This window comes from Hippopotamus amphibius, chromosome 17, assembly GCF_030028045.1.
Source record: "Hippopotamus amphibius kiboko isolate mHipAmp2 chromosome 17, mHipAmp2.hap2, whole genome shotgun sequence".
Taxonomy (NCBI): domain Eukaryota; kingdom Metazoa; phylum Chordata; class Mammalia; order Artiodactyla; family Hippopotamidae; genus Hippopotamus; species Hippopotamus amphibius.
Window position 1 is genome coordinate 4620009 of NC_080202.1, and position 27162 is coordinate 4647170.

At 42.8% G+C, this 27162-nt stretch overlaps 1 protein-coding gene across 2 annotated transcripts in view; it reads right to left on the reverse strand.

Moving 5' to 3' along the window:
• ARHGAP44 (Rho GTPase activating protein 44) overlaps nucleotides 1–27162 on the reverse strand; it is a 149467-nt gene that overhangs the window by 51604 nt on the left and 70701 nt on the right. For both annotated transcript variants that reach the window (XM_057717208.1, XM_057717207.1), the window contains exons 2-4: nucleotides 14902–14941; nucleotides 14428–14532; nucleotides 4476–4552 (exon numbers count right to left, since the gene is read on the reverse strand). In XM_057717208.1, coding sequence (XP_057573191.1) covers nucleotides 4476–4552; nucleotides 14428–14532; nucleotides 14902–14941 — 222 coding nt within the window. The remainder of the gene's footprint in view (nucleotides 1–4475; nucleotides 4553–14427; nucleotides 14533–14901; nucleotides 14942–27162) is intronic.

Sequence of the window (27162 nt, forward strand, 5' to 3'; positions counted from 1 at the left end):
GTATGTGACAATGTTTTCTCTAGAAGGTGCAGAATCTTCTATCACTAGTACTCACCAGTGGTGAGCTCTGACAGAGGTTTAATTTTTGCCATTGTATTAGGAGCGCAATGGGCCCCTTCAATACAGAAACTCACATCCTTCACTTCTGGAAAACACTTTTGGATTATCTTTTAAACTATGTTTATGATCTCCTCCTCTTCTTGGAATTCCTGTCACTCAGGCCTAAGACGTCCTGGAATGATCTCATTTTCTAACTTCTCTATTTTCTGTGTCCTTGTCTTTTGGTCTCTTTTCTGGATGATTTCAACGTTATCGTCCAAACCTTCTACTGAGAAGATCATATTTTTCATTTCTATGAATTTGCTTTTGATCTCTGAATATTTCTTTCCTGTAAATATTTCTTAATTAACATCCTGTTTTTTATTTCATGGAAACACTATTTTCTCTTATCTCTTGAAAATATAAGTACCTTACTGACTGCTGCCCCTACACTCCGCTGTGCTCGGTGCCCCCAGTCTTCAGATGCTCTGTTTTACCCTCCCCAGAGGATAAAGCTCCAGACTTCTGCTGGGGCTGGGGGCAAGGGGATGAGAGTCCCCCAGGGATGTGGATAAGGGCTGGGTCTGAGTGACCCAAGTGGCACCTGACTAGCTTTCAACCCCCATTTGTGATTTCCATCACCGCCCCCTCCGAAGACCCACCGTCCCTGAGATCCCTGGGGCTGATAATTGCTGAGCCTTGTCAGCACTTCCTGGTATAAACATCTCAGCTCTCTGCACATCCTGCTTCTGGCTCGGGAGTCAGCTTTCTGGGACTTGCTAAGTCAGGTCCCAGCCAATCTTATCTTTACAGTTCACAGCTCACAAAATCCTCTTGTCTTCTCTCCTGTTTTCCTGCCTTTGTGAGTTTATGTCCTTTCAGGGAGAAAACACACACACACACACACACACACACACACACACACACACACACACACACACACAGACAGACACACACACACACACACACACACACACACACACACAGACACACACACACACACACACACACACACACACACACAGACACACACACACACACACAAAATAACCCCGACTGTAGTTTGGTGGAAGGGAACAAAATTAGATGTATCTGTTCACTCTGTCATCTTTACCTGGTGTCCTCCCTCCTTTACCTTGCTATGTCATCAAGTTTCAGGCATGTTATCTCAGAAGGAACAGACAATGGGATTCCACGTTTACCCACTTGCGAGTCTGTATATTACAAACAGTTGAGTTTGTTCCATTTCCTGTCTTATGATTACAGGTATACATACAGTAATTGCTACTACCTTCATTTTCCTGTTTTCTATTTATTATGCTTTTCTTTGCTGATTTTTTCTCTTTTAGTCCCTTCTATGGGATTTTCTTCTATTGTATTTATTCCCTGTTCCATCTTTTACCTAATTTTGAAGTTACACATTCTATTTCTATTCTTTTTGTGGTTACTCTTACTTTTCCACCATGCACACTTCCAATTTAAATGTAACATCTTTATCCTCCTTTCATACAAGAGCTTCAAACACTGATACCCTTTCCAAAGCTTCCTATTATTATTTTCCACTGTTTTAGTTTCACTTTGCTTTAACCCCCCAAATTAATTATTACTATATTGCTATTTTTTTTAAAAAAGCTTGCTTTTTCTGACTCCATCAGTGATTTTTATTTTATTTTGATTTATTTATATTTTATTTTTTATTTATTTTCAGCTGCATTGGGTCTTTGTTGCTGCACACGGGCTTTCTCTAGTTGCAGAGAGCGGGGGCTACTCTTCATTGCAGTGCACGGGCTTCTTATTGCGGTGACTTCTCTTGTTGCGGTGACTTCTCTTGTTGCGGAACACAGGCTTTAGGTGCGTGCTCAGGAGTTGTGGCACGTGGGCTCAGTAGTTGTGGCCTGCAGGATCCAGAACGCAGACTCAGTAGTTGTGGCGCATGGGCTCAGTTGCTCCAAGGTATGTGGGATCTTCCCAGACCAGGGATGGAACCCGTGTCCCCTGCACTGGCAGGCGGATTCCTAATCACTGTGCCACCAGGGAAGTCCTATTGCTATTTCTCAATTCAGTGTTTACTTATATTTCTTTACACTGAAGAGGAGCAGAACACACCACCCCAAAATATGCCAATTTGGCACAAGGGTTATTTTGAGCTGAAGGAAACTGAGAAGAAGCAGATACGAAAAAGCTCTCTACCCTCCCTGCAGTTGCTTAAAAGCAGGACATAAATTTGTAAAGGTGTCCCCCTCCCCTCTCTACCAGGAGAGGTAGATGCTAATCACCAGAGAGAATTCGAGACCCTTATCAGCCCAGAGACGGCCCCAGTAGGCTCCACACTACAAACCTTACTAACTAACCCTTATCTCCTGCTAGTCCCCTTATATATTTACCTTCCCACAATTTGTTGCCCTAGAAACTAACATTCCTTCTCCTTTGTCTTGTCACTTCTCTAAAAAAAAAATCACTGTCCTTTTGCTAAAAATGCTATATAAGCCCAAGTTCCAGCCACCCCTTTGAGTTACTCCTCACCGAGTTCACCTGCACGCGCTGCACGTTCATCAAATGTGCGTGCTTTTCTCTTGTTAACCTGTCTTTTGTCAATTTAATTTGCGGGGCCCGGTGAAGGAACCTAACATGTGAAGAGGCAAAAAGAACTTTTTCATCCCCTACGTCACATTCACTATTTTTTTTTAAAGGTTTTTTTGTCTTTTGGGGTTTTGTTTGTTTGTTTGTTTGTTTTGGCTGCGCCGCATGGCTTACAGGATCTTGGTTCCCCAACCAGGGATTGAACCCGGGCCCTCGGTAGTAAAAGTGCCGAGTCTTAACCACTGGATCGCCAGGGAATTCCCACACTACTTTTTTTCCCACACTACTTTTATCAAGATTTTTTTTTTTCTAAAGTGGACCCATTTTTAAAGCCTTTATTGAATTTCTTACAGTATTGTTTCTGTTTTATGTTTTGGCCTCTTGGCTGGGAGGCATGTGGGATCTCAGCTCCCTGACCAGGGATCCAACCCACATCCCTTGCACTGGAAGGCAAAGTCATAACCACTGGACTGCCAGGGAGGTCCCACTACTTTTTTTTTTTTTAAGTGCTATCTTGTTACCTGCATTTCATTCTTTTCTTCTGGACATAATCTACTTCACACAACATTAACTAGTCTTTCAGTGAGAACATGAGATAGTAACTTCTCTAAATCTGTGCCTGAAAATATGTTTATTTTCCCCTTATTCTTGAACAATGATTTAGTCTATCACTGAATCTAGATTTCTTATATTTTCACTCACTACTTGAAGATATTCCTCCATTATTTCCTGGCATTTATTGTGGCTCATGAATAGTTTGTTACCAGTCTAATTCCTCTTTTATACACAAATTTCTCTCTTTTTTGTTAACAGGGTGTAGTTTTACAATGATATGTCCAGGGATGAGTTTCTCTTGGTTGATCTCAATCAGGACTTATGGTGCTTCTTAAATCTAAAGACTCGTGCTTCTCTTCAAATCTAGAAAAGGAAAATTCAACCATTGACTTCCCCTTCTATTTTCTTCTTCAGAAGCAGCTACCACACATAATGCTGTATCTTTACATCCTAGCATCTGAGTCTGCCCATTTAACGCTGCCTGTATCCTTATCTCTTGTACTTTATTCTGTAAATTCTCGTGGCGACTCCAGATCTGTTTTCCAGCGCACCAATTTCTGTATCTCTGTGCAATTTCCAGTTTCTCTCAAGTAAGTTTTTAAATTATAATAAATATAATTTGAATTCTTAAAAGTTCCATTTGGTTTTTCTTTGATTCCTCTTCTTCCCCCCCCCCCCCCCCCCACTGCCTGATTCTTTTGCCAAAAATTTTTTTGTATTAAATATTCAAGTTTCATTTTAAATATAATTACTGTCCATTTCCTTTCAAGTTGTCCTATTATTTTTAGTTCTTAGCGTCCGACTCTCCCACCGACTGTGCCTCTGGATCCTCTCTCATGATGATTCTATATTTAGTTTGTTTTTATTGTGAGCTCAAAATCAGCAAGGGTAGTTCTTCTGGGAATCCTATAAGTGCTGACATCTGACGCGGAGAGATTTCATATTTGCTTCTGCTGGAGCCCGAGGGACTTCAAGTGTCCTTCAACAGTTTTTTTTGGTTTGTTTTTTTCGTTTTTTTGGTTTTTTGTTTTGGGCCGCACCTTGAGGCATGTGGGGTCTTAGCTCCCCAACCAGGGATCTAACTCGAGCCCCCTGCTTCATGTTCATCTCTCCCCTTGGGAGCTGGCTGTGACTCTGGGACCTGGGGGCTCAGTTTCTCATGGGCCACCTTGCCTTCCTTCCCGTCCAGTCTCCAGCCAGACTGCAGGTGTCCCCCCCGCCTCCCGGAGGACGGCTAGTCCCCTCTGTAGGGTGGGGACTCACAGAGATTTGGCACAAACCCACGCATGGAATCGCCTTACCCAAGAAGCGTGTCATCTCCCAGGACAGCTGATCCTTCCATCAGACACTGAGCCAGTGTGGTCAGAGGCAACTTTTTCTGAAAAGGAAAAAAACCCAAAACAACGTGGTAATGAAAACGACTTCAACAGTCACCCACCTACACTAAAACAGCAAGAAGTCAAATGCTAGCTTAGATGCTATATTAGCTAAGAAACAAACTGACTTTAAAATATGTATGAAACCTAAAAATTCAGAGGATACATGGTGGGTTAGACTCAGCGATATCAAAATGCAGAAAATTAAAATAATTAAATTTGTGAATTCGGAAAATAAGGCTAAGGTTCACAGGCTGCATTTTTTTTTTTTTTTTTTTTTATTTCGGCACACGGGCTTAGTTGCTCCGTGGCATGTGGGATCTTCCTGGAGCTGGGATCGAACCCGTGACCTCTGCATTGTCAGGCGGATTCTTAACCACTGTGCCACCTAGGAAGCCCCACAGGCTGCATTTTAAAATAAAGTAGAAGAGCAGCGGGGAAGAAAGAGAAGATTTCAAAATTATGCTAAAGATTTGAGCCTTGCTTTAACTTCTAAAAATCCATCTCTCTCTTAAGAAGTATATCATCCCCAATTTTATAAACAAAGCAGCTTATGGGCAAGAAAGAGAGAGAAAAATGTTCACACAGAATTACACTGCAAACAAAGTAATCATCAAAATAAGGCAGACTCCAAAGATATAAAATGGCCAATAAGCACATGAAAAGATGCCCAACATCTTTAGTCATTAAGGAAACCCAAATCAAAGCTGCAATGCGATACCACCTCACACCCACTAGAATGGCTATCATAATATTAATATTTTTTAAATACATAAAATAAATATTGGTAAGCATGTGGAGAAATTGGAGCCTTCATGCTTTGCCAGTAGAGATGTAAAACGGTCCAGCACTGTGGAAACGTTTGGCAGTATTTCAATAAGTTAAACAAAATGACCACATGGCCCGGCAACTCCACTCTTGGGTATGTACTCAGAATAATTTAAAACAGATGGTCAAACTAAAACATGTACATGATGTGAAGAGCAGCCCGATTCACAATAGCCAAAAGGTGGAAACAGCTCAGACGTCCATCAACAGATGAGTGAATAAACCCAACATGGGCAAGCCACCCAACGGAATACTATGCAGCTGTAAAAACAGAATGAAGTCTTGACACAGGTTACAACGCGGATGAACCCTGAAGCCGTCACATCAAGTGAGATGAGCCAGGCACAGATGGGCACATGATGTACGATTCTATTTCTGTAAGATCTCCGGAAGAAACAACCCCATAGGGACAGAAGGCAGATTCCTAGTTGCCAAGAGCCGGGGGGAGGGGGTAAGGGAAATGCCTGATGAATGAGTACCGGGTCTCCTTTGGGGAGATGGAAATGTTCTGGAAGTAGACTGTGGTGGCAGCTGCACAATATTGTGACTGTAGTAAACATCACTGAATTGTGCTCTTTAAAACAGTTAAAATGGTAAGCTTTATGTGGGAAGGGAGGGAAGGCGAGGGAGGGAGAGAGGCAGAAGGACCATAGCATGATCTATCTTCCCTTCTTAAGTGTCGACAAGCCCTCTCCTTCCTGAGCCAAAACCACCCAGCACACACTGAGAATAGCAAGGTAAGAACAGCTAGGTATCTGGTGGTCCAGGGGTTAAGACTCCACACTTCCACTGCAGGGGGCACGGGTTCAATCCCTGGTCAGTGAACTAAGATCCCACACGCCGCACATCACAGCAAAACAAAGAAACAAAAAACCAACTAGATATGCTGAGGTCTTCCGATCCACACTGCCACACAGACAGCTCTTCAAATGGAAAGCGATGGAACCCCTCCCAGCCCAGAGCCTCCGGCCTGAGGACCCAGAGACCCTCAGCTGTCAGTCTCTTACTCCCCAGTGCGAACGGGGTGCCTATCCAGGTACCACACCCATGATGACTGAGGCCAGACACCGCTCTAACAGAACTTACATCCCAGGGCAGGAAGACAAATACTAAACACAGACGCTAGGAAGGAGACTGTTTCGAGAGCTGGAAGTGCCATGGGGACACTGGAAAGACGATGGGCAGAGTGGAAGCTGTGGGGAGGGGCAGTGATAAGAAAAGACACCACCCCCCCCCGCCCAGAAGGAGGACGTTTACGAAGCAACCTGAAGGGAGAAAAAGTCAGCCAAGCCTCCAGACAACCTGGGAAAGAACATTCCAGGCAGAGGGACAGCAGGTGCAAAGTCCCGGAGGTGGGCTACCTGGCCAGCTCAGCATCCCCAGGAGACCAGAGTGGCTGGAGCACAGTGAGTGATGGGGGGAGAGGTGGGGGTGGAGGCAAGATTGCAGAGGAGGTCTCGTCAGCCAGAGGCAGGCACTGGGGCTTCATTCTAGGGGCACTGGGGGACCACTGAGGGCTTAAGAACAGCATGATCGGATTACAATAACTCAATCCCTAGACAGGCAACTGGATGACTTCAGAGAGGAACCAAGCTGGAAATGGATTTTTAGGAATCTAGGAACATCCCCAGGAGACCAGTGGGCTCTAGATATCTCCGGGGAAGATCACAGGAGGTAGATCAACCCCCAGGAGTGGTATGGAAGTTCCTAGGATTCCTCCGGTAAGTCCAGATGGAGGGTAGCCCAGGATATCTGTTGGGTAAGGAGACCCTCAATAGGTCTAAAATATACCTCCCTCCCTGCCCTTAGACACACCCACTTCACAGAGGTCAGATCCCTTTCACTCGAGGAATAATCTTGCTACCCCATCACTTCACATAAAATGGGACATTCTTCTTGGTAAAAACTAGACCAGGCAACTAAGTACTAATATATCCACATTTTAACACCACTTTCTAGTTGTCCTCCAAAAGCTATCAGGTCCAAGTTTCCAGAGATTTAATTAAAGGCACAGGAATAGCATCTTCAGAGAGCATCTGCTCCCACCCTTACCTTTCAAAAAAAAGTTCCTTAAAGCACATTTTAGAAAAATGTCTAAAATGGTTTAAAAAGAAAAGAAAGAAAAGGAGTTGAACAGGTGTAATATTTGCTATCCTCGGGGAGAAAGCAAGGATTAAGGTGTTAAGAGTTCTTGACCAGGGGTCACGTTTGTCAGCCCAGGATGTTTGGCAACGTCTGGAGGTGTATATGACTGTAACCACGTGCAGAACATCCCTGGCATCTAGTGGGTAGAAGCCAGGGATGCGGCCACACATCCTACAATGTATAAGACAGTGCCCTGAAATAAAGAATAACCGGCCCCAAAACACCAAGAGTGCTGAGGTTTAAAGAAAGGTCTTCAATCTGCAAGTTCCTAAAATATCTGAACAACCAACCAGTGAAGATGCTCTACCCGAATGTCAGACAGTACAGCCGCCCAAGAAGACCTTTTTGCCTGTGCTGAGGATTCAGGGGTCCATGCCCCACCCCCTAGACGGCAGGACTGAAGCCTTTTTGAGTCCCTTTTCAGAATCTGACAAGGAAACAAGCAAGGGAGGATCTTGCCTATAGCAGATGACAGGCAACGTCTAATAGCCTGGAAGGTGGCATCCTTGGGAGAAATATGTCTACCGGTGAGTGGAGTTTTTTCAAATGGAAAAGATCAGTCCAATTAGTCCTGTCAGTGAGTCAAGCAGAAAACCACGCCCGGGGTGCCTAGCAGACGGAAGGTCAAGATGGACAGAACGAGAACAGCACTGAGGACCACAAAGCCATCAGTCTTGGAGGGAGGCGGGGAGGGAACAGCCAGGTTTCTGTTCTCCGGATTCACAGGAAAAAGCAGCTGGAAATGGTATGACTGGGGGGGCCCTGCTCCCGAGCAGGGGGGGGAGCTTTACTTTCTAGTCATTTCCATTCACTCAACACCCTCGCTGATGATTCTGAGACGCATTTAGGTGGAAGAGAGAGCCGCTTTATATGTGACGGAAGACTACAGAATAAGAAAGCTATTCCTGTTTCAGCTGCCCAGCAATTCTTAAGATGTTAACATGGAGAATAAGCTTTCTCTCTCTCATTCAGTATCTCAAATGAATTCATTTTTGAGAAGCGGATGGTACAGAACTCAAAAGGTGCTGCAGGGTTAAGAGCAGAACGTCTCCTCCCATCCTTCACCCTCAGCCACCACGTTCCCCTTCTCCAGAAGCCATGACAGTGATCGGTTTTCTAGGTATTCGTCCATAGATATTCTAAGACCCAATTATACATGTGTGTGTCCGCTTTTAATGGATGTATTTTCCCTCACGACTGTTAGCAGATGATATACACTCCTCTACACTTTGTTTTCCTTTTCACGTAGAGACATCATTCACGCCATTTCCTATCAAGACACGGAGAGCTGCCTCATCCTTTTTTTTTTTTTTTAAATGGCTTCAGATCATTGAATGAAGGTGACGGCATGTATTTAAACAAGTCCTGTACTGACGGTGTAATTGTCACAAGCCAGGGCCTGTACTGCGGCCCAGGTGGTGCTGCTAAGAAAGGGTTCACTGTAGGGGAGACATTGAGGGTTGATGTGAGGGCTTGGATTCCAAGGGCACAGGTGTTGATGTGGGAACACCTCAGTTAGTGGTGAGTTTTTGCTTGTGTAGATGCTTTAAGAGTCGAAGAGAAGAGAAGAGAAGAGAAGAGAAGAGAAGAGAAGAGAAGAGAAGACAAGAGAAGACAAGAGAAGAAAAGAGAAGACAAGACTCAAGAAATTAAAAAGAAGTTACCAAAAGAAAAAAAGGAAGAAATGGATTAAGATGAGACACCTTCAGTCACAAAGGGGATAGTGAAAATCTATAATCAAAGGCAGGTGAATAGAAAAAGATAATGGACTGCAACTCACAACAGACTACAAATTATTTCTATTTCTAAAGCAATGCTCTGAGACAAAGGAAAAGCTGAGGGTTCAGCAGACGCAGGGCACTGTGTGATCTGCTTAACCTAATGCCCACCTGTAACCGAGGTATTATCTGCTCTCTCACCCCCTCACTCTGCTCACCCCCCACGTCACAGAGAAGGATTCCACTGCCCACACGTCCAGAAAAGCTGCCAAGATGCGTTTCTCTCCCTGACAAGGATCTACGCTGAGAGAATCACCTAATATTCCGGGGGCCATTAGTGACCAGGTAAAGAGACCTTACCTAGCAAGCTTCCCCCTGACCCGTGGTTTCCCAGGTCAAAGAGAAGCTATTACAATCCACCCTTCCCTGATTCCAGAGAGCCAACAGAGCCGTAAGAATTAAGGGCAGGAGAGACAGAATGTTCCAGGGCTTGGAAGCAGCCGATCTGGCTTGTCTGAGATGAGCGTTCTCTCTAAAATTATCTCAGGCATAAGGAGCACAGTTTGTAGGATGACTCAGAGACGGAAAGTCTTCTTCTAATATCCACTCTGTTTCCCAAACATACACACATGCACACAGACACACACACACGTCCATCTCTGAAAACGGCTGTCTGCTGTCCTCTAATCCAGGCAGACTTGTTCCTCGGGGCTCAGCAGTTTTCAGCGGTGATTTGGACTAATGGCGGGGCCCTAATAACGGCAGAAGCTTCTACCTCTTTACTGTGCACTTACGTCGTGCACTGGGCTAGGCATTTACATGCACTACCTCACTTAACTCTCAAACAGCCTGCTGGGTAGGGACTCACTGTTATCACCATTTTCCAAGTGAAGAAACCAAGGCTTACAGAGGTAAGTGACTTGCCCACCGTCAGGCAAAATTAGGAGGCAGTAGAGTTGGGCTTCAACCTCGGCGAGTCAGGCCCCAGCACTTAAACTGAGAAGCATCCCACTACATAGCTTCTGTAAAGAACAGGAAAGATTCACATCGGCTCGATGCGTTGGGCAGGTTCTGTGCCTAAAATACTCACGGGCCATCCAGTCGTGACACGTCTATTTTTAGCGCTGCCTCCATGCGGCAGGCCCCACTCTAGGCATTAAGAATGCAGCCATGATGGGAAGACAAAATCCCTGCTCCCACGGAGCTCATGTATCAGTGATGAGAACAGACACGGGAGCAAATGAACGCACACGATGAGTTTCAAGAATAACACGTGCTACGAAGAACATGAAACGGGGGATGAGATTGCAGGGTCGGGGGGATGGGGCGCAAACACAGCAGGTGGTAAGAGAAGCTGCACCAAGAAGGTGGCGTCTGAGCTGAGAATCAAACAATAAGTTGCTGGCCTGACTGTTCACAACAGCCAAGACATGGACACAACCGAAGTGTCCCTCCACACATGAATGGATGAAGACATGGTTACATACATACAACGGAAGACTCCTCAGCCACAAAAAAATGAAAGCATGCCATTTACAGCAACACGGATGGACCTAGAGGTGATCATACTAAGTGAAGTAAGTCAGACAGAGAAAGACAAATACCATATGATACCACTTATATGTGGGATCTAAAATGACACAAATAAACTTATCTATGAAACAGAAACAGACTCACAGACATAGGGAAGAGACTTGTGGTTGCCAAGGGGGAGGGGGTGGGGGAGGGATGGAGTGGGAGGCTGGGATTAGCAGATGCAAACTATTATATACAGAATGGACAGACAACAAGGTCCTACTGTAGAGCACAGGGAACTATATTAAATATCCTGTAATAAACCATAATGGAAAAGAATATAAAAAAGAATGTACATATATATATGTATAGCTAAGTCACTTTGCTGTACACCAGAAACTAACACAACACTGTAAATCAACTACACTAAAGTAAAATAAAATAAAGTTGCTGGTCTGAAATGCTGGGTAAGAATATTCCACATGGACAGTAGACCCAGCACAAAGGCTCTGAATTCTGAATGGATGTGAACAAGGCAAGTTCAATCACAGGTCAGCGCAGCTGGAGAATGAAGATGGGGCAGAGGAGGACGTGTGGGGGTGGGGGGAAGAGCTGAGCTCAGAGATGCAGATGGAAGATGTATCATTAGGGACCAAGGGCCACGGTAAGAAGCTTGGATTCTGTGCTACAGTGGGAATCCTTTGGTGGGACTGAAGCACCTGATTCCATTTTAAACACTCACTCCGGCCGTTGTAGAGTCCAGATGCTGAGGGGGCTGGGGGGTGGGAGTGCAGAACAGAGACCCCGATGGGAACACTGCTGTGTTCAGGACACAGACGACCGTTGCATGGACGGGGCTGGTTAACGTTAAAGCAAATGGAGATTCTTTGGAGGAAGAGCCAGCAGGACTTACTGAAGTGCACGCGGGGAAAGAATGAAGTCAGGATAAAGGATGATGCCTGGAATGCAGATCTGAGCAAGTGGGTGGATTAACAGTACCATCCCTGACTTCTCTGCTAGGTCCTCCTCCTGTTAGAGCTTAAAATGCTGCAGTTCCTGGGGGTCTTGATTCAAGGCCCCTTTGTCTTCTCACCTGCATTTTCTCCCTGGGTGATCTCACCAACTCCATGGCTTCAACAATTCCTCGAGCCAGGGACCTGGAAACCCCTCTTCCTCCCTCATACCCCCATTTCCATCCAGTTGCCAAGTCCTGGTACCCTATATCCAACATCCATCACACCCCGACATCTCTCCCACCGTGACTACGTCCCTACCTGTCTAACTGGCCCCTGACTTCCACCACAGCCCCGCCCCAGCCATCCATCCTTCGCACAGTCACCAACAAATCCCATCATGTTGCTTCTGATTCACACCCTGGCCTCCCACTGCTCTCAGGGAAGAAGTCCAGATGCTGACCATGGCTATCAGGGTGAGAACAGGTCCCCTGCCACCCCATCTCACGCCCTCTCCTCGTCACTCTCTGTCCTCTAGTCACTCCGGTCACCTTCGTGGTGCTCAAAAATGCCAAACGCCTTCCTGTCTCTGGGCGCGTCATATACCCCATCCTAGAAGCACTTTTACTGGGGTCAGTGCTGCCACCTTTAGCTCGTCCTTAAGTCACTGTGAACTTCTTTGTATTAGATCATTTATTTAGTCAGATGAGAATAAAGAAAGACTGCTCAGCGCAAGAAATCATGGACAGGGACTTCCCCAGTGGTCCAGTGGCTAAGACTTCACCTTCCAATGCAGGGGGTTCGATCCCTGGTCGGGGAGCTAGGATCCCACATGCCTCATGGCCAAAAACACCAAAACATAAAACAGAAGCAACAATGTAACAAATTCAATGAAGACTTTAAAAATGGTCCATATCAAATAAATCTTTAAAAAAAAAAAAAACCATGGACACAATCAAGCGCCAGTCATCTGTGCAGTGAAATCACTGATCTGTACATGCCTGAGCTTTCTTCCACTGCAGACTTCTTTCAGGTCCACTAAACAGCTCTCCAGTACACATTCGTCACTGCACCCGTGTGGCTCTGCCTCCTGACACCCTGGGGCTCCCCATGTGGCCCTGTGTGTCCCCACGTGCCCCCTTCCCTGGGAAAGCGTGAGTAACCAACTGCCTTTTCAATGCCAATCATCCCCTGACCTGTTGGCCTTGCCGTAGCTCAAATCTTCTTTTGATTCATGGTATTTCAGAACACTTGGGGGGCCAAAAGGCTCCTATGTAATTTGCAAGACCCTTGATTCAACTAAAAGCCTATAAATCTAGGTAACTTGACCTTATACTCGAGAAATAACTCCAGTAGTAATCCACCTACCAACAGCAAAGGTCAGTTTCAACACTCTGGAGCCAAGTCAGATGCTACTCTTGACACCAAAATATACATTCCTGCTGACCGGTTGTTTTATTTCATTTCATTTCATTTTATTTTATTTTTGGCAGAGCAGCAAGTGGGATCTTAGCTCCTCGACCAGGGATCGAACCTGTGCCCCCTGCAGCAGAAGCACGGAGTCTTAACCACTGGACCACCAGGGAAGTCCCTTGACTGGCCATTTTAAAAACAGTGCTTTCTGGAATTAAAGAAAGGAAGTGGGTCACAGGCAGGCCCGGCTGCAGGCTCCACACCTGGACCAGCTTCTGGAGTCCCACATACATGTCTGTTTGATAAAAGGGTTTCATGTCAAAAGCAGTATTACAAACTCTGTCTTTAAACCGTCAGGCTCCCCTTGCTGAAATACCTGGTATTCACAGAATTATCTCCACGGACACTTTCCAAAGCAGTAAACATTTTATTTCTACCACCCATGAGTGATTCCTGCTGGGAATATTAAGAGAGAAGAAACCAGGGCTGGGAAGAGAAAGTGGAATGACTGATCGAGCCAGCAGAGCAGTTCTGGTCCTGCAGCGCGAGATGGGGGAAGTTCCAGGGCAAACACCATGATAACCAATACAAGAGAAGCCAACAGAACCTGGGGGGCTCGCAGCGACCACTAGGGAGAGAAGTCAACCAGAACTCCAGGTCAGAGAAAATCAAACAGACACCAAACACATCGATCACAAACTCAAGGAGGAAAGAAACCTCCTAGACTGCACCTCCCCTGTAATAAAGCCAAGTGAACGCCGAAGAACAGCTTCTCATCTTTGGTGGACTTGAGGGGGTGGGGGTCAAGAGAGAAGCGAACCTTCCCGATTGTTTACCCCCAAGGACTGTTCGTTCAGTGGAGTCACACGATGCAATGCCTTTAGTACTAATGCAGGTTTCTAGACAAAGACCCTGGAGCACTTTCCCATAGCAGGTTCTCTTTATTGCTTCATTATAGCAAAAACAAGTTTCATAAGAGCCTTTATAGGTCACCTGTAACCTCCAAAACCATAGTGTAACTTTTCTCCATGCGACCTTAAGATACGATGGAGGCAAGTGGAATTTGGGAAGGAACAGCAGGGGTAAGAAAAAGGTGACAGCCTCCCTAACGGTGGGATCTCAGTCCACCCCTGTCCTCCCTCCAGGGGTGCCCCAGTCTGGGGAGAACAAGGATGGGGACCGCATCTTGTTGGTGAGGGTGTGGGATGCTTCAGGCAGGGTTAAAGGGCAGGGAGAGGTAGGAGGGGCTGCCACACAAGCAGGTTTCACACCCACCCCTGGCGCAGGAGCTGGGAGGGCACTTACAGAGCGCTTGTCGGCCTCGGCCCCTTGCTGGCCCTGCAGACATGCTGTGAGCTTCTTGTGTGTGCTGTGGGACACCTGCTTCACCAGCTCCAGCCGCTTCTCCACCTGCAGACAGAGCAGTGGGCGGGCCCCTGGGTGAGGCGAGGTCACGTGTGGGGTCGCAGGTCTGGACAGTCAAGGGACAAGACTGACCCATGTTTCTGCAGAGACAACATCCAGTGCGGGAGAAAAGGAGGGGACCACAGACTCGGGGACTCTCTGCGAACTGTGCAACGAAACGCCTTCAAGTATCTCCTGAAAAATCTCACCCAAACCGGTGTTCACAGTGCAAGGTGCTATCGTAAAGGATAAGTTGCATCTCTAAATAGACTGGGTGAGGAGCAGGGAGCAGCCTGAACAGCACCGGGAAGGGCTTGGTTGTAAAAGGGAAGATGTCTTCGGCATCTATGAGCTACGGCCCAGTGACAATCTTACCTGAAGAAGGTCTTCGCTCAGAACTTCAGTCTTCTCTGCCCTAAAGAGAAAATGGAGAGACATATCGGTTAAAAAACAACAACAACAAAAAACCCCTAGGAATATAGTTTCATACTTATTCCCCTCCCTCTCCCCTTATAGAGAGCTTAGAAAAACAGAGACATTAATAGTAGCTATTTCTTTTTAAAAAATTTTATTGAAGTATGATTGATTTACAGTGCTGCGTTAATTTCTGCTGTGCAGGAACGTGACTCAGTTATATATATATATATTCAACATATTCTTTTTCATCTTCTTTTCCACAATGGTTTATCCCAGGATATTGAATATAGTTCCCTGTGCTGTACAGTAGGACCCTGTTGTTATTCCATCCTATATATACTAGTTTGCATCAACAGCAGCTATTTTTAACAAGAGGAAATATAGACAGTACTGAAATTTACTAAGAACCTCAAGTAACCAGCATTCCAGCAAAAACATGGTAAACAAGATGATCTGAGGCGTCTCCTGCTACAGCATGGAACCTGGGTGAAGCACAACAAACACACTTCTGTCTCCAGATATACACTTTTTTCAAGTAATAGAATTAAGTAGGTTCCCCCACCCATCCCCCACGGTCTCCCCCTCAAACAAACAAGCAAAAGTGACAGAAATCTGAGCAGGGATTGATAAACAGCAAACACGGAGACAGCACTGAGTCCTGGTGACAAATGCGAATGCCGCCACTGAGATCTGGCCACCAGTGTGAGCCCTCCCTGCCCCCCAGAAAGTGGGGGGCTGGAACCTGTGGTTTACGCATTCAGGGAAAGAATCTGGAGGCTGGCTGGAGTGTCCCAACCTGTTGGCAACCCTTGTCTCACATCAGAGGAGAATGAAAATCAACTTGGAGCAAAGCACAAAGAGATACACTCAAAAACACAACAGAGGGCTTCCCTGGTGGCACAGTGGTTAAGAATCTGCCTGCCATTGCAGAGGACACAGGTTCGAGACCTGGTCCAGGAAGATCCAACATGCCATGGAGCAACTAAGCCCGTGTGCCACAAACTACTGAGCCTGAGCTCTAGAGCCTGTGCTCTGCAACGAGAAGCCACTGCAATGAGAAGCCTGCACACCGCAACAAAGAGTAGCCCCCACTCTCTGCAACTAGAGAAAGCCCATGCACAGCAACAAAGACCCAATACAGCCAATAAATAAATAAACAAATTTATTTTAAAAAACCCAAACACAACAGATAAATCAAAACATAAACTAACCCACAGAAAGGAAAGAAAAAGACAACAAAGCAATGAAAAAAAAAAAAAAACAAAAACAAAGAACAAACATAAAACAAAAAGTTAAACAGCAGACTTAAGCCTTAACATATTCATAACTATATTAAATGTCAATGGCCTAAATATGCCAATTAAAACATACAGTGAATTGAAAACATGCCGTCCATAAGAATCTCACTTCAAATATGATACAGGCAGGCTGAAGGTAAAAGGATAGGAAAAGATATCACACAAACATTAATCAAAAGAAAGCAAAAGTGGCTGTATTAATGTCAAAGTCGATTCAGAATAAAGTGACCAGAAACAGAGCAGCATAATACAATGATAAAAGGGTCAATCCACCAAGAAGACATAGCAGTGCAAATGTGTATGCACTAAACAACAAAGCTGCAAAATATGTGAAGCAAAAACTGATAGAACTGAAAGTAAAAACAGACAAATCCACATAAAGACTTCAATATCCCCTCTCATCAACTGACAGACCAGCTAGATAAAAAACAAATCAGCAAGAATAACTAAGAAAACAGTAATTCCATTAACCAACAGAATTTAATTGACATTTATAGAACACGCCAACCAACATCAGCAGAATACACATTCTCTTCCGCTGCATATACCAAGATGGACAACATCTGGGTCCATAAAATAACTAATTTAATGTCGTTGTCGTTGTTTTTTTGCCATGCTGCACGGCTTGTGGAATCAGCTCCCCGACCAGGGATCAACCCTGTGCTCCCTGCAGTGAAAGTGTAAAGTCCTAACTGCTAGATCGCCACAGAAGTCCCTAAAATAACTAATTTGAAAAGGCTGAAATCATGTACCGTGTATTCTCTTATCCCTAACAGAAAGATAAGAAGAAAATATCCAAACACTCGGCACTACACAGAATGCTTCTAAATAATCCATGGAACAGAGAAAGTCTCAAGGGAGAAAAAAAATAATGAACTGAATAAAAATGAAAATACAGTATATCAAAATGGTGGACACAGCCAAAGCAGCGCTGGGAGGAAATTTTATAGCACTAAAATCACATATTAGAAAAGAGAAATATTTTCAAATGAAAATCTTAGCTCCTACTGCAGCCACCCGTAAAAAGACCAAGAATGAGCTGGACACAAGCAGAAGGAAAGCAATCATAAAGGGCATAAATAAATAAATTTAAAACAAAAATAATAACAGAGAAAACGAACAACACACAGGGCGGGTTCTTTGAGAAGATAAATACAGTTGAAAAAACCTCTAACACAACTGAAAAGAAGGAAAAAGAAAAGACACAAACTACCAAGACTAGGAGTAAAACAGGAAATACTACTACACAATCATGCAGTTTCAAAGGAAGGTCTTTGAGCAACTAGTAAACATTTGTACATTTGACAACTTACATGAAATGGACTAATGTATTTAAAAAACATAAATTACAGTACACTCAATATGAAACAAGTAATTTGAATAGCCCTGTAACTGTTAAGAAATTGAACTTGTACTGTTAAGTCTCAATATGTTCAGACCCAGAAGGCTTCACAAGAAAATTTTATCAAATGTTTAGAGAAGAATTAGCTCCAATTCTACATAATCTCTTCCAGAATATAGAAGAGGCGGAAACACCTGCCAATTCATTTTATGAAGCTAGTATTCCTTTGATACCAAAACCAGACAAAGAATAGTAAAAAAAAGAAAGCTAATCACAGACCAATATTCCTCATGATATGGATGCAAAAATCCTTAACAAAATATTACCAAATACAATTCAGCAACATATAAAGATTTTTTTCAAAAAAAAAAAAAAAAAAAAGAATTTATCACCAACTTAGGTTTAGTCCAGGGGTTTTTTAACCAGTGTAATTTACCATATTAACAGATCAAAGAAGAAAAACTACATGATCATATTAATCGATGTAGAAACAGTGTTTGACAAAATTTAATATCCATTCTTGGTAAAAACTCTCAGAACACACAGACAAGATAGAACTTCCTCAAACTGATAAATAACATCTGCAAAAAAAAAAACACAAAACAAAAAAAAAAACCCTATAATTAACATTACACTTAATAGTGAAAGACTAGATGCTTCCCTCCTAAGACTGGGATCAAGGCAAGTATGTCTATACTCAACATTCACTCAACACAGTGCTGGAAGTTTGAATCAGTGCAATAAGGCAACAACAGGAAACGAAACAGACACACAGACGTAGAGGACGTGTGGACATGGTGTGGGGAGGGAAGGGGAGGTGGGATGAACTGGTAGATCAGGTCTGAGACATAACAGTTATCTAGTGGGAACCAGCAGCACAGCACGGGGAGCTCAGCTCAGTGCTCCGCGACGACCTAGATGGGTGAGATGGGGGTGGGGGGGGAGGGTGGTCCCATGGGTTAGATGGGGGTGGGGTGGGAGGGCGGTCCCAGAGAGAGGGGATATATGTACACACGTAGCCGATTCACGTCACTGCACAGTAGAAACTAACAACATTGTAAAGCAATTATACTAACATAGAATGACACAAAATATAAAAACATAGCTATGAAAGGAACAGATAAAAAGTCCTTATTTGCAGATGACATGCCTGTCTATGTAGAACATGCCAAGGAATCTACCAAAAAAGTAAAAAAACCCTCCTAGAGCTAATAAATGAGTTCAGCAAGGTTGCAGGACATAAGGCAAACATACAAAAATAAATTTTATTTCTATACACTAGCAATGAATACATGAATACTGAGACTAAAAAGAAAACACTATTAACAACTGCTTTAAAAAATAAAATTCTTAAGCATGAATTTATAAATATATGCACAGAATGTGTATGTTGAAAACTACAAAATAATGAAAGAAACCAAAGATCTAAATAAAGGGAGAAATACTGTGTCTGTGGATTGGAAGAATCGACATAATAAAGATGTCAATACTTAGAAAATCAGTCATGAATAAAGGCAACCCCAATCAAAATTTCAACAGGATCTGTTGTAGATACAAACTGATTCTAAAACTGATAGGAAACTGCAAAAGTATAAGGTCCAAATTTTTAAAAAGAATAAATCTGTAGTACTCACTACTCAATTTTAAGACTTACTATAAAACTAAGTAATCAAAAGAATATGGTAGTGAAAGGACAGAAAAACAGATCAGTGGGACAGAGTAAGGAAAATGGACCTAGACAGGTATAAGGAACCAACTGCTGACAAAGATGCAAAGAAGGAAGATTCTTTCTGTGCTGGTACAATTGGATATTCACATGCAAAAAATATGAACTTTGACCCATACTTCACATCATGTATAAAAATACACTTATAATGGTTCACAGACCTAAATACAAAACATGAGACTATAAAACTTTTGAAGAAAACATGAGAAAATATCTTTGACCTTGGGTGAGGTGATGAGTTCTTAGAAATAACATCAAAAGAATGATCCGTAAAAGGAAAAAAAAAAAAAAGATACATTAGACTTAATCTAAATTAAAAGCTTCTGCTCCGTGAAAGGCACTGTTAAAAAAAATGAAAAAACCCACAGAAAAAGAAAATATTCGTAGATCACATAAAAGAACTGTATCCAGAATAGACGCATCCAGAACTCTCACATTCATCAATAAGAAAATCTTGTTACAAAATGGGCAAAAAAATCTGAACAGAAACTTTGATAAGAAACTTTATCAAAGAAAATGAACAGATGGCAAATAAGCACAAGACACATTGTTCATCAGCAGTATCTATTAGGAAAATGCAAATTAATACCCAAATGAGATAACACTATTAATACAACAAAATAACAATAACAAAAAAGCAAAACCCTGAGGATATCAAGTTCTGGAGAGGATGTACAGCAACTGGAATTCTTACACACGGCTGAGAGTGCGGACAATGCAAAATGGAACAGTTACTGTGGAAAACAGCTTGGCAGTTTCTTATAAACTTGAACATACACTTGCCATATATATGACCCAGCAATCCCACCCTATAGAAATGAAGTTTATGTACCCCCCAAAAAACCCTTATACATGTTCATAGAAGCTTTATGTGTCATAAGGAAACAACCTGAATGTCCTTCATCAGGTGAGCGGATTAACAGCAGAATACACTCTGCAATAAACAGGAAGGTTCTACAGACACACATGACGACATAGGTGGTTTCAAGACAGCACATCCAGTGAAAAAGGCCAAGTGTTCTTACCTGGTTCATCTGGCATTGAAACTTGGTACCCGACTGAAAGATCTTTTAACAGAACAATGCTTACTAGGTTTGATGCACACTAATATTTTCCACTGTGTTCACTACATTAATTTCACTATCACTAATGGGCCAGGACCTTGCATTTAGAAAACGCAGTCCTAGAGAAACCCCCATGGCACATTTACCAGGTGACATTTTCAAAACATTCATAGCAGCTTGATATTTTTTTTTTTTTTTTTTTTGGTTAAACAAAAAAATTAGGGGGAAAAAAAGGTCATCAAGAAGAGAATAAAGAAATTGAGATATATTCATGTAATAGCATATCATACAGTAATAAAAAGTACTTAAATAAAGTTTACCCAAAACAACGTGGATGAATCTTAGAAGTACAGTGTTGAATTGGGGGGGGGGAGGGGAAGACTACTTAAATTATGACATTATTTTCATAAGGTTCAAAACCAAACACATAAACAACATATTGTTATGGAATGAATACACAAGTAATAAAATGAAAAGAAAGCATTTCAAATAGTGGTGGTACCTGGAAAAAGAAGGGGGATTGAATTTGAAAAGGATATCCAGGTGGCTCTCACATAGTTGATAATGGTCTGGTTCTGAATTTGTGTAGTAGCTTCATGGCTTTTTTTAAGCATGTTTCAAATATATGCATAAGAATACAGGTAACTGACGTATCAACAGAAAATATTAAAAATTAACAAAAGCCAAGCACCAAGTATTAAGCATAAACATGCATAAATGATTCCTACAATCGCACAAGACTAAAAATAAACAAAAATAAATATGTCCATTAGATGCTCTATTCTGGCTTAAATGTGTATAAATACACACATACACAGACACCCACATAATATACATATGTAATATATAATAATATAATATATATAAACTGTAACACTTCCTTTGAAGTTTTTACTACTTTTTTGCTTAAAAGTAAGAGCTGAGTTTTAGAGCATCCTGACAGCTAGGCTAGAATAATTACTCACAATTCAAATAGGCATCAACTAAACTAAGCAATCAAAACAATGTAACTACACAGCTGATAAGAAGGCAACAAGCTCTCTCCTATAAAAGAAAAGGCTCTTGTGCTTCTGGAAACAAATTCTGCTCTTAAAGTTCATTCTTAAACACGTGGGGTCACACACTTACTTGAAGGTCAAAAGGACTTAAGAAAATTCTAGAATGTTTTGCTGACCTGGGAAAAGAGTCATCGATGTTGAGCTGGAGGTCGCCTAGCCCAACAACTGTCCACTCACCACAGGCTTCCCTCCATTACTCTCGAAGCACTTCAACAGGGCACTAAAGGCTGACTGGAGGAAGGAGGCGGGCTAACAGGTGATGCTAATTTTAGGAAGCCTGGTATTTTGGGCCTCATCTTTGTCAGTTAAAGAGCATCGTTCACTATCAAGACAATGAACACTACCATTTTCAGAGGATGAGTCACTCTACAGGATGATAGGCACTGTGTAGGTGACATCTGGGTACAAGTCACTTCTTTTTATTTTTTACATCAATAAAGCAAAACAGAGCCTTGGCAAATGGATCTAAAAATTGTGCAGTGTTCTCCTGATGGGCTTTAGAACAATCACTGCCACCCACAAAAATTCTGATTGTCACCAGTGTCATACATTAGCTCATTCGGTCACAGTGGCATTTCCCAGAATGCATTCCATGAAAAAATAGACTCATTAGATACTCTGAAGAAAAAGGTTCTGTGACAAACAAGTTAAAAAACACTGAAGGCTCTATTCTCCATTAACAGTCTCATTAAAATATTAAAGGCTCTGAGAAGTCCTGCAGGAAATTAAATGGCTTAATTTTAGCTAACTCATCACTTCCCAAATCCATAAAAATATATTTCACAAAACACCAGTTAACAACTACACCCTGAGTGCTGAGTCTAGTTTAGGAAACATGAAGATGGAGGTAACATTCACTACGGGACACCTTGGAGATCTTCCTTGCTACATTGCAGTTCCGGCCTCATCACAGAAAGACACTTAGTTGGATTGAGAGCCTAGCAATGAGGACTCTCAGCTGTCGTTAGAGAAGTCGGTGAAGGACACAGTGAGGCTGCCTTTAATGCAGAGATAGGCTCATTACAAACCATTTCAGATGATAACTCACCAAGTTACAACACCCAAGAAGTTGCCAAATCCTCTCAATTTTTCTATCACTAATATTTTCAGCACCTGATGCTCTCTTTCTATTTGCAGAGTCTCAGGCTGGGCCCCATGGAACAGCCATAAGATGCTTCTAAGGGATGTCCCCATCTCCATCATCTTCACCTTCCATTCATCATTCACGCTGCCTTTAGATATTCTTCCTAAAATGTCCCTTTTACCTAATGCTGAAGAGGTGTTCTGCTAAGTGCTTTACAAGCTTTATATCACTGTTTAAAAATGTACCTGAGATTTGTTTTCATCAAGTAGGTAAGACATGCAGACGTGGAATTGTCATGAAGAAACTGACAGATGCCTGGAAACAGGAGGCCTGGCACACCATGCAGGGCCACACGGGGATGCACCAAGGCAGGTCAGGAGGCAAAGAAAGCAAGGGGAAAGTGAAGGTAACGGCCTTTACTGTGGTTTGCACAAGAAGAATGAGTTTGGCAAGGTAAGCAAGCTGAGCAGGTTTTTTTTTTTCTTCCCCTCAGATCTTTATTGGAGCATTAATTGTTTTACAATGATGTGCAGTTTCCATTGTACAACAAAGTGAATCAGCTGTATTTACACATATATCCCCATATCCTCTTCCTCTTGAGCCTCCCTTCCACCCTCCCTCTCCCACCCCTCTAGGTCATCACCAAGCATCGAGTTGATCTCCCTGTGCTCTGCAGCAGCTTCCCATGAGCTATTTTACATTTGATAGTGTATATATGTCAATGCTACTCTCTCACTTTGTCCCAGCTCCACACAGCACCCCCCCCCCCCCCCGCCCCACCACCCATGTCCTCAAGATGAGCAGGTTTAAAATGGGATAATTTGAGTAACTCTGGTGAGCTCTGGGCTATGTGGGGGAGTGGGGGGTCCCTAATAGTCCAGTACTTGGCCCTGGAGGGATTTAGGGGCAGGATAGTGTCCAGAATACAGGAGCCTGAAAAGAGGTGGCTGGAGGTATGGATTCAGAACTGGTTGTTTGCATATCAAAGATGTGTTTTCAGGCACATTGTCTGCTCTCTCCAGGAATTAGCCAGACCTGGGAGGGGCAGTCTCTCCCAAGTCAATAATGCATCAGGAATACAGAAAATATAGTGAATACAATCAACTTATTCCTTTTAAAAACAAAACAACAACAAAAACCCCAAAAAACAAAAAACCTGGAAGGTGTTATTACCTGCATTTTTCTCCCAACAAGAAAATGAGGTTACTCTAAATGAAGTCATTACCTTAGTAAAATATACCCAAGTATAGTCCTAGACCCACATCATCAGCATCGCTTTTGAACTTGCTAGAAATGTAAATTCTCCAGCGCCAACCAGACCTACTGAGTCAGAAATTCTGGGAGTGAGCTCCAGCAACCTGTTTTAAGAAGCCCTCTGGGTAACTTCAATGTTAAAAACACTGGTGTATGGAATAAAATCTAAAATCTCTGCTCTTGAAAATCCTACAGCGTCAACAAATTTCTCTCTTCAAGGTCCTCCGAATGGTCCCCATTCTTCCACGCCCAGGCATCTCCTGCTCTCCCTTCTGTCCCTCTGCAACCCTGCCCGCCTGACACACTGTACGCTCCAGGCACATCTAACCTTCTCCTGTTCACCACGCAAGCCCACTGAGGCAAGTACTCTACAAGTGCTCATTAAAGTGGAGTGCCATCCTTCAAACAATCAGGTACAACTGCTTTCCCTACTCAGCCTCGCTCACTGCGGCAGACTCTGCTACCTGGCTCTCCTAAAGCCCATCCCCACCTCTGCTTCTATGCTACCTCCCCCAGCGGACGGTGAGAGGCTAATACTGTTCCAGTTTCCCCTGAAATTACGAGTACCCATGTGTCCTGGCCCTAGGCTACAAGAGCAGAAGTACATTAGCTGTGGGGTCATCTGGAAAAGCTTTATTTTCCTGATAAAAATGAACAGGACACAGCTGTCAAGCTCTTTCTCTTCTTCCTCATTTGAATGCAGACCCAATGGCAGGAGTGGTAGTAACCACGGAGAATTGTCAAAGAGAATTGTAGAGATGTTGGACCTAACATTACTGAATCACTGATACAACTCCAACAGCCATTTACACTTGGACTTATTTTTAAGTGGATTTTCTATTACTAAGCTCAGTCCAGTCCTAGCTCAACATACCGGCAGCAGAGGGTCTCATCCTACAACTAATTGTATTCTGAGTAAAAGTACAATTATTTGATATTCCTGAAAATGCCCACAGTCCCCTCATCTTAAAATCAGCACAGCAGTTATTAACGTTTCCCTAAAGCTCTTCATAAAGTACCAATCTGTAAACAAATACACACCAGAGCGGGGAATCTGAGAATCACTGAGAAAGGCTTCATGAGAAGGTGGCATCTGCAGGTACTGAGGGCTGGGTAGGATTTGCCAGACAGAAACATGGGAGACAGTCCAAAGTGGCACAGCCACTACCAAAGGCTTTCGCTTAGCACCAAGAAAAGGCTGGTAGATAAAGTAGGTTAATGAGAGCAAAATTACCTCTTGGGAATTAAGGGACAAGAAAAAAGGAGGGAGAAACAAGTAGCCACGTTATTCTAATGCTGGGACAAAGCTGTATTTTCAAAACAAGGCACGGACGATCATTACATTACGAAACAAAAACTTCATGAACTAGTTTCTTCTGAGACCTTCAAGAAGAAAAAGACACCTGTAAAAAAAGTAGAAAGCTATGAAAATAAAAACAATTAGAACACGGGAAAGAGTTCTGGAAGTTAATGCTAAGAGACGTCCCTAAGAGAAAAAAGATGGAGAAAACCTAATGGGAAATTATTGGGAGAGGGAGATGGAAATTTTCCTAGAGCTGAAAAGACACACAAGTCTTCAAACTACTAGGGCCTGGGCTGGGGGGAACACAGCAAAAACAGAGAAGAGATTGTTAAACGCTGTCAAAGAGCAGGAAACTGCCCAGCTGCAACAATCAGACCAGCAGCAGAATTTATCAGCAATAATTGGTGCTAGACTATAACGAGGGACTCCAAAGTTCTGAGTGAAAATTCATTTCAATCTGAAATTAAAAAGTTATGGTAACTTATCAGTCGAGTACAGAGGCAAAATAAAATCATTTTTAGAGATAGAAAAGGAGGTTACCTCTCCTGAGAAAACCCCTTGAGGATGCACTCCAGAAAAAATAAGGATAAAACCTGAATCCAGTAAGAAATGACAGAAATAAACCTGAGACCAGCAAGAGGAAATTCCAGGATGTCAGACCCGCAGGAGGCTCAGAGAGCAGTAACTTCAAATCAGAATTCAGTGACCTGTAAGGTGAAGAGAGCAAACAAAATAATAGATGAAATGAGTAAGTTGGGAGGTGTGACGGCATATGATTCTCCCATGAGGAAAAAATAAGATAATCTCAAAGAAATTCCAGAAGAAGTGCCAAGAAAGACCGGATTCAAACATGAATCAAAAGACAAACAAATATGAATCAAAGTAAAAAGTGATGCATGACTGAATAATCTGTAGAATGTAAGAAAAGAGTGTTCATTTAACCTTGGCACTAGGCAAAGTCTCCTTTGTCTGGGTAGATATCTTTACGTTGGAACCACAGGGCGTGAAATATTATTGACATGTTACTTGGCTCTGCAATGAACAACATTTAAGCAGCTGTAAAAGAAGTACTTAGTTGACTGTTCATGGGTTGATTCTAAAAGTTCAGCAAAACATAGAAGACGTAATTATGATGATTATAGGAGAGAATGAATGTAAATTTTTATCAGTCTTCAAGATGTGAAAAAGAAGGAGAAAGTAAAGAGGAAGGAAAGGGAAAGAAAGGAAAGAAAGAGGGAGATGAAAGCAGTTGAGAGAGAGAGGTGACTAATGTTCACTAAAGCCATCCAAGAGAAACTGTACCATCTGTGGCAATGGCAGAGAGGTTTAAACGGAAGGAGTAAAATGCTATTTGTTACAACAATTTAAAACATTGGTATGGAGGGGAAGGCAGGTGGTATAACAGAATCAAAACCCCATCTCCCCAAAAGGGAGTAAATGGTGTGTTCATGAGACAGAACCAACAGGACAAGCATATCATTTAAAGACACGGAGGTAAACTAGAGAGGAACTGAATACAGAAGCCATTCAACGTAATTGTCTCCAGAGAGCAGGGCTGGGAGGGATCAGGGTAAGAGGCTGATACCTTTTCTTTATAAGTCCTTCTCTACAACTTGATTTTTTAAAAAAACCACATCCACCTATTATTTTGATTTTTAAGTGGACAAGGTCGCTGAAGACATGGAAAATAGGTGTGCCGCCCCGCAGCTGTTGGAAGCATGAAATGGTACGATATTTCTTGAAGGCAATTTGGCAACATATTTTAAAAGCCTGAAAATACAGAAGACCTTTCTCAAAGTAACTTACGTGGAGGCACTCATCGTGAAGAAATAACTACGGATGCAGGCAAAGGTTTAACTGAAGGAAAGTCATCAGAGAATTGACCTGTGGAGGTCTATGTTTCTACTTAATCTTTTCTTTCCAGCCCTTCAGTATATGGATATGTTGGAAAAAAATCCAAAGATTTTCCCTAAAATCCAAAGGGGAATGTTTAAATGGATGGTCTTTCATGTAAGTATTAAAAATTATGACATGTCTCTGACATGTAAAGGTGTTGATAAATTAAGCAAGAAGGACCAAGCTATAAACCA